At 50.2% G+C, this 7,205-nt stretch overlaps 1 protein-coding gene across 1 annotated transcript; it reads left to right on the forward strand.

The window, feature by feature from the left end:
• Positions 1-2,768: 2,768 nt before the first annotated feature.
• Positions 2,769-3,569, forward strand: LOC107105663 (uncharacterized protein K02A2.6-like; the record flags this gene model as incomplete). Its single annotated transcript, XM_015405694.1, has 2 exons — positions 2,769-3,238; positions 3,365-3,569. Coding segments are annotated over 2 exons (675 nt in total), but the record flags the coding sequence as incomplete, so codon positions are not given.
• Between the last annotated feature and the right edge of the window lie 3,636 nt (positions 3,570-7,205).

The following is a 7,205-nucleotide window of genomic DNA, read 5'->3' on the forward strand; positions in this document are numbered from 1 at the left end:
CCAGGTTCGAGTTCCATCTGGAGACACACGACATTACAGACGAGGCCAAGAAACGGGCGTGCCTCCTGAGTTCCTGCGGGAAGGGAACCTTCGACATTGCCAGGTCGTTAATGGCCCCGACAGATATGAAGACTGTCTCCTATGCTGACATCACAGAGAAGCTGAAGGCCCATTTTTCTCCACAACCGTCGGAGATCGCCTGCCGGCACGCGTTTTACAAGCGGAGCCAGGCCGGAGGCGAGACCATCACGGATTTCGTGGCGGCCCTTCGCAAAGCCGCACGGCCGTGCAACTTCCATGACGTGGAAGAAGCCCTCCGAGACCGTCTTGTGTGCGGCCTCAGAGACGAGAAGCTACAACAAAGGCTGTTCGCCCGTACCACTCTGACCTGGGCAGTGGCCTACGAAGAGGCCTTGGCCGCAGAAGCAGCGGATAGGTCCACGAAGGAGGTCCGCCAGCGGGTGGCAGAGCCCAGTATACACGCTCAACGAGACAGCGAGGGCGAAGACGCGGATGATGACGCCAACGCGGTTCGAGGCAAGCGGACCCCAGCGAAGACTACCAACATCAAGCCTTGCTCCGGTTGTGGCGGGAAACACCAGCGCGACTCCTGTTGGGCCCGGGATGTCGACTGCAGAGCCTGTGGACGGCGCGGTCATCTGGCCAGAGTCTGCAGATCGGCACGGAAGGATCCCTCACCTACCAGCAGGTCGGCACAAAAGAATACCCCCGCAAATTTCCGAAGCAGCAAGCAGCGTTTCCCGGCATCGGAAGCAAGCTGCCAGACTACAACGACCCGGACAAGCGCATCGGCTGTAAACCGCACCAGTTGCCAAGGGAAGATCACCGTGACCCCACTCCTCGACGGCAGACCATGCACTATGGAGGTGGACTCCGGCTCTTCTGTAACGGTGATTTCTGCAGCATCCTGGCAACAGCTGTTTCCGACCAGAAGCAGACGGCGGCTCCAGCCTGCGGAGACCAGAGTGTCCGACTTCCAGGGCAACCGGATTCCCCTGGCCGGAAGAGACACTGTACATGTTGAGTATAAGGGGAAATGTGTTAAACTGTCATGTCTTATTGCTGAGGGAGACCGGGTCAACCTGCTGGGGTTGGACTGGTTTGAGCCATTGGGCATTGGTATTTCAGGGATTAACAAATTGCTTGAGAATAAATGGGATATGATGTATGACCTGTTCCCTGATGTGTTTGCAGAGGGTCTGGGGCGGTACAAAGGGCCCCCGGTTGCTTTTGAACTTGACCCATCTGTAAAGCCGATCAGACTGAAATATCGGAAGGTTCCAATTCCCCTCAGGCCTAAAGTAGAGAGGGAAATTGATAAACTCGTGGAACAAGGAATTTTGGAACCTGTTCCTCACAGCAAGTGGGAGACGCCTATAGTAACACCAGTTAAGCCTGATGGGTCCATACGCTTATGCGCAGACTATAAATGCACCCTTAACAAGGCGTTACAACAACACTCCTATCCCGTCCCGGTTATTAGCCACATCCTGGCTTCATTGGGGGGCGGAAAGATCTTTGCCAAATTAGACTTGGCACAGGCATACCAGCAGTTGCCTGTCACTCCTGAGGCTGCAGAGGCTCAGACTATTGTTACCCATAGGGGGGCTTTTAAGGTGAATCGCCTACAGTTCGGGGTAAATGTGGCGCCCGGCATCTTTCAGGGCCTGATGGAGCAACTCTTGAGGGGGGTACCAGGGACGGTGCCCTACTTCGACGACGTGTTAATTGCGGGGAGGTCTGAAAATGAGTTGATGGACCGGGTGAAGGAGGTCTTGAAGCGTTTCCAAAACGCTGGGCTCAGAGTAAAACGTTCAAAATGTACACTGGGAGTTAGCAGTGTAGAGTTCTTGGGGTTCAGGATTGATGCAGACGGGGTGCACCCCACTACTGACAAGGTGACTGCAATCCGAGACGCCCCCAGGCCGGTGAGTAAGAAGGAGCTCCAATCATTTTTAGGACTCCTCAATTTTTATCATGCGTTTTTACCGCATAAGGCATCAGTGGCGGCCCCTTTGCACGCACTTTTGCATAAGGAGGCGAAATGGAAGTGGGGACAGGCCGAAGAAAGGGCTTTCGTGGGGGTTAAGGAGCTGTTGGTGTCTAATGACGTGCTGACGCATTATGATGACCAGAAGCTCCTGGTGTTAGCTGCGGACGCTTCACCGTTTGGAATTGGCGCGGTTTTGAGCCACCTGATGCCTGATGGGAGCGAGGCGCCAATCGCTTTTTACTCAAGATCTCTTTCTGAGGCAGAAAGGAACTATGCCCAGATTGACAAGGAGGGTCTGGCTTTAGTAGCGGCTGTCAAAAAGTTCCATGACTTTATTTTTGGCAGGCGATTTTTGCTGGTCACTGACCAAAAGCCGCTACTGGGGATTTTTGCACCCGATAAGCAACTGCCGAATATCATGTCCCCGCGCATGCTTAGATGGGCGCTCTTTTTGCAGGCGTACGATTATGACCTTGAACACCGGCCTGGGAAGGCAATCGGACATGCGGACGCCCTCAGCCGCTGCCCATTGCCCTGTGCGGGACCCGACCCTGCTCCTGCTTGTGAGGTCTTGGCACTGGACGAACTCCCTCAGGCTCCTGTATCGTCCAGGGACATTGCTGCACACACGGCTAAAGATAGCGTGCTGTCCCGTGTTTTAAACTGGGTTTGGAGGGGGTGGCCAGTTGGGAGTGTTGAACCTGAATTTGGACCCTACAAATGCCGCCAAAGTGAACTGTCCATTTCTAAGGGCTGTGTTTTATGGGGCAACAGGGTGGTGGTCCCTGACAAGCTCAGGAACAGAGTTCTAGAATCTCTGCACGAGGGGCACCCTGGAATGGTGCACACCAAAGCGTTGGCCAGGGGGTATGTCTGGTGGCCTGGGCTGGATAAAGAGATTGAGGATTGGGTTCGCGTGTGTTCCCAGTGTCAGCAAGTCAGGCCGGAACCCCCACAAGCTCCGCCTCAGAGGTGGGAGTCTTCAGGGAAACCCTGGGCCAGATTGCATCTGGATTTCGCTGGCCCGTTCCAGGGGAACATGTTTCTCATAGTAGTGGATGCAATGTCTAAATGGTTAGAGGTTGTGCGCATGAAAACAACCACTTCACTAGCCGTGATCCATGCGCTCCGCCATCTTTTCGCCACGCACGGGTTGCCTGACGTCCTCGTCAGTGACAACGGGCCTCAATTTGTCTCTGAGGAGTTTAAGCAGTTCCTCACGAGTAATGGCATCCGCCAAATGACTTCGGCCCCCTTCCATCCGGCATCTAATGGCCAGGCCGAACGGATGGTAAGGACGGCAAAAGAGGCCCTAGGGAAAATGAACGAAGGTGACTGGAGCCAAAGGCTGGGTGCTTTCCTCTTGCGGCAGCATACCACCCCTTGCAGTTCTACAGGCCGTAGTCCGGCCGAATTGTTAATGGGACGCAGACTCACAACCTGCTTAAACAGGTTACATCCGGATCTAACTGACGATCACTCCGAGCGTACAGAACCGCAACCGAAGGTGCGCATGTTTGAAAAAGGAGACAAGGTTTTCGCCCGAAATTATGCTAATGGTCACTTATGGCTTCCTGGGGTAATATCCGACTCTGTGGGTACTCGCATGTATGTGGTACAGTTGGCTGACGGTCGAGTATGGCGGCGCCACATAGATCAGCTAAGGAGACGTTGGGCTAAGGACAGCGCTGACTCTCCGACGGCTGAATTCCCCAATGTTGAGTGGAGACCCCCAGAGCAGGCGGTGAGTACCGAAGGGCCCGGTACTGTCCCCGAGTCAGGGCAGACCCCTGTGTGCGGGGCTGAAACCCCAGTAGAGTTTGTGCCTGAACCAGGCTGTAGTGAACCCCACAGTGACTCACAACCTTGTGTGCCCATAGAGCCTGCACCGCTTCGCAGGTCTCAGCGTACGCGGCAGATGCCGACTTATCTAAAAGACTATGATTGTAATAAAGTATTTTGGAACAGTCGATGTACAACAGCATGACTTGAATGTTTGTAAATAATAAAACAAATGGATGATGACTTAACTTAGGGGGGAGGAATTGTAATGTATTGAAACGATTACATGAATCACCTCATAGGACTCCTATGTTAAGCTTCGAGCCAGACCAGGGCTCCTCTGAGCGAACTTCCTATTGGTCGCTTCGTAACAGCGACCAATCAGAACGATACCATTCCCTAGGAGGGAAAGACTCCCATTGGTCCTTAACTAAGCAATCTCATTGGTTGTTAATTGTAAATAGGCGTGGCTACATTAGCCCGGTTATGTTTAAAAGGAGCATAAGCTCCCACTGTTTTCTGTTCTGGTTTCTTACTGAGTTGAGTGCTTGTTCGTTACTTCCAATAAAGCTGAATCACTTGCTGAATCACTCTAAGAGTCCTTTGTTAGTGCGATCTAACAACTCTGTTAATCGCTAGTCACTTAACACTACAACACTAGGGCATGTGAGCTTAAAACCAATATAAGGTCTCTCTGTACAGGCTTTTCCTAGTCAATATACCATCGCAAATACCCTCTTAGTGTCATTTTTCACTCTCTTCAGCCGGAAGATCGACTTGGGATGATATAATGTTCCCCATAACCTGCCTGTCCAGAGAGACTGCTGGCTCACTCAATACCCTGTCAATGTGACAGGCCTGGTGCCCTGTTCTAGGCCTTGATGGATCATTCCCCAGCTAGATTTCATATATCTTTTGCCTTCCAAAGGGGACCTGACACACATAATTGGTGTCACTTTTTTCAGCCCAGTGCCAGTTGCTGACAAAACAGTTCATAATAAGGCACTCAGCTGAATCAGAAGGAAGAAATCATACTTCTGATCCCTAGTTTGGTCTCAGTTTAATGGGCAATAAAAGTAATCATAAAGTAAGGCATCTATAAAAATGGTAACTGCGCGTACTCACTGATGAGATGTGAACTGAAGGTGCTGAACCAGGGGGGAAAAGCTGGTGGTAGACATGTGCCTAAGTACATAAGGACCAGGGCTTTTTTGTACAAAAAGGCCAGCAGGAACTCATTAGCATAACAGGCCATACCCAACAGCAGGAACTCATTAGCATATTAGGCCACACCCCTGATAGCACAGCTTATTGGCATATTAGGCCACACACACCCATGTTACCAGAAGTGTGGTCATCCAGCCACACCCACCTTTTGCTTCTTATTCTGTTTACTTTGTTGTCAAAACCCTGGGCTTTTTTTTGTAGCAGGAACTTCCTTGCATGTTAGGCCACACACCCCTAATGTAGCCAATCCTAATGAGTTTCTGCTGTTAGGTGTGGCCTATTATGCTAATGAGTTCCTGTTGGGCGTGGCCAACTCAGGAGCCAGCCGGAACTCCGTTCCTGTGCGTTCCTGCCCAAAAATAGCCCTGATAAGGGCATAAGAACATAAGAGACGCCAATGTTGGATCAGGCCAAAGGCCCATCCAGTCCAACCCTCTGTGTCACACAGTGGCCAGAAATACCAGGTGCCATCAGGAGGTCCACCAGTGGGGCCAGGACATTAGAAGCCCTCCCACTGTTGACCCCCCTCCCCAAGCACCAAGAAGACAGAGCATCACTTGCCCCAGAGCCCCTATCTATACCTTGTGGCTAATAGCCACTGATGGACCTCTGCTCCATATGCTTATCTAATTCCCTTTTGAAGCCGTCCATGCTTGTAGCCGCCACCACCTCCTGTGGCAGTGAATTCCATGTGTTAATCACTCTTTGGGTGAAGAAGTACTTCCTTTTATCCGTTCTAACCCGCGTCGTTTCTCCAAGCGAAGAGCCCTAAGCGCTTTAACCTTTCTTCATAGGGAAAGTGTTCCAACCCTTTTATCATTTGAGTTGCCCTTTTCTGCACTTTTTCCAAAGCTATAATATCCTTTTTAAGGTGTGGTGGCCAGAACTGCACACAGTATTCCAAATGAGGTTGCACCATTGATTTATATAGGGGCATTATGATATTGGCTGATCTGTTTTCAATACCCTTCCTAATAATCCCCAGCATAGCATTGGCCTTCTTTATTGCAGTCACACACTGTCTTGACATTTTCAGTGAGTTATCTACTACAACTCCAAGATCTCTCTCTTGATCAGTCTCTGCCAGTTCAGACCCCATCAATGTGTATTTATATTTAGGATTTTTGGCTCCAAAGTGCATCACCTTGCACTTGGCCACATTGAACCCCATTTGCCATGTTGACGCCCACTTGCCCATCCTTGACAGATCCCTTTGGAGTGCCTCACAATCCTCACTGGTTTTCACCACCCTGAACAACTTCGTATCATCCGCAAATTTAGCCATTTCACTGCTTACTCCCAGCTCTATCAAGTCACAACCAACAGTACCATCAAGTCACAACCAACTTATGGTGACACGAGCAAGGGGCATTCAAGGTAAGTGAGAAGCAGAGGAGGTTTGCCACTGCCTTCCTCTGCAGAGCCTTCCTTGGTGGTCTTCCATCCAAGTACCAGCCCTGCTGGTCTTCTGAGAGCTGATGAGCTTGGGCTACACCGTGCCACCTTCCCTTACCCTGTGGTGGATAGCTTAAGAAAAACATCAACTCAGCAGTAGTGAATATGCAAATTCCACAATAGGGGTTATTAGGAAAGGGATTGAAAATAAATTGGCCCTTGTATACATCAGTGGCAAGCAATGTTCCCTCTAAGCTTTGGAGTCTTGTGAGCAAAAATTCTACTTTGTGACCTACTCGCATTAAAGCTGTGAGCGAGTGATTTGGCTGCTGTATAAATTAGTTTGCTCTGGAGCCATCCTTCCTGAGCTAAGACAAAAACGTGTGAGCCAGAGGCTAAAAAACTGTGAGCTAGCTCACACTAACTCAGCTTAGAGGGAACACTGGTGGCAAGGCTTTATTTGGAATATCGTGTACTGTTTTAGTTGCCCTGGTTCCCAAAGAATGCCTGGTTTGGCCTTGAGCACATACACCAGTACTTGTCTGCCCAACAGGAACAGACATCTACGGCAAGTGAAGATTGGGTTGGATCTTTTTACTCCCTTCTGATTCATTGCTAGTATTTCTCAGGACTTGTTTTCTGGTTGTTGCTTTTTGCCGGCCTTTTAAAGAATAATCTTTCTTTCACTTGTCAGTAGTTTTTATTGGCATTTTTAGATTGTTTTGAGGCAGACTGTATTTTTACTACATCTTTGTGTGGTGAATTGTAACCTGCCTTGCATAAAGGA

This window comes from Gekko japonicus, unplaced genomic scaffold (genome assembly GCF_001447785.1).
Source record: "Gekko japonicus isolate JY-2015 unplaced genomic scaffold, Gekko_japonicus_V1.1 scaffold7, whole genome shotgun sequence".
In the NCBI taxonomy this organism is placed as follows: Eukaryota; Metazoa; Chordata; class Lepidosauria; order Squamata; family Gekkonidae; genus Gekko; species Gekko japonicus.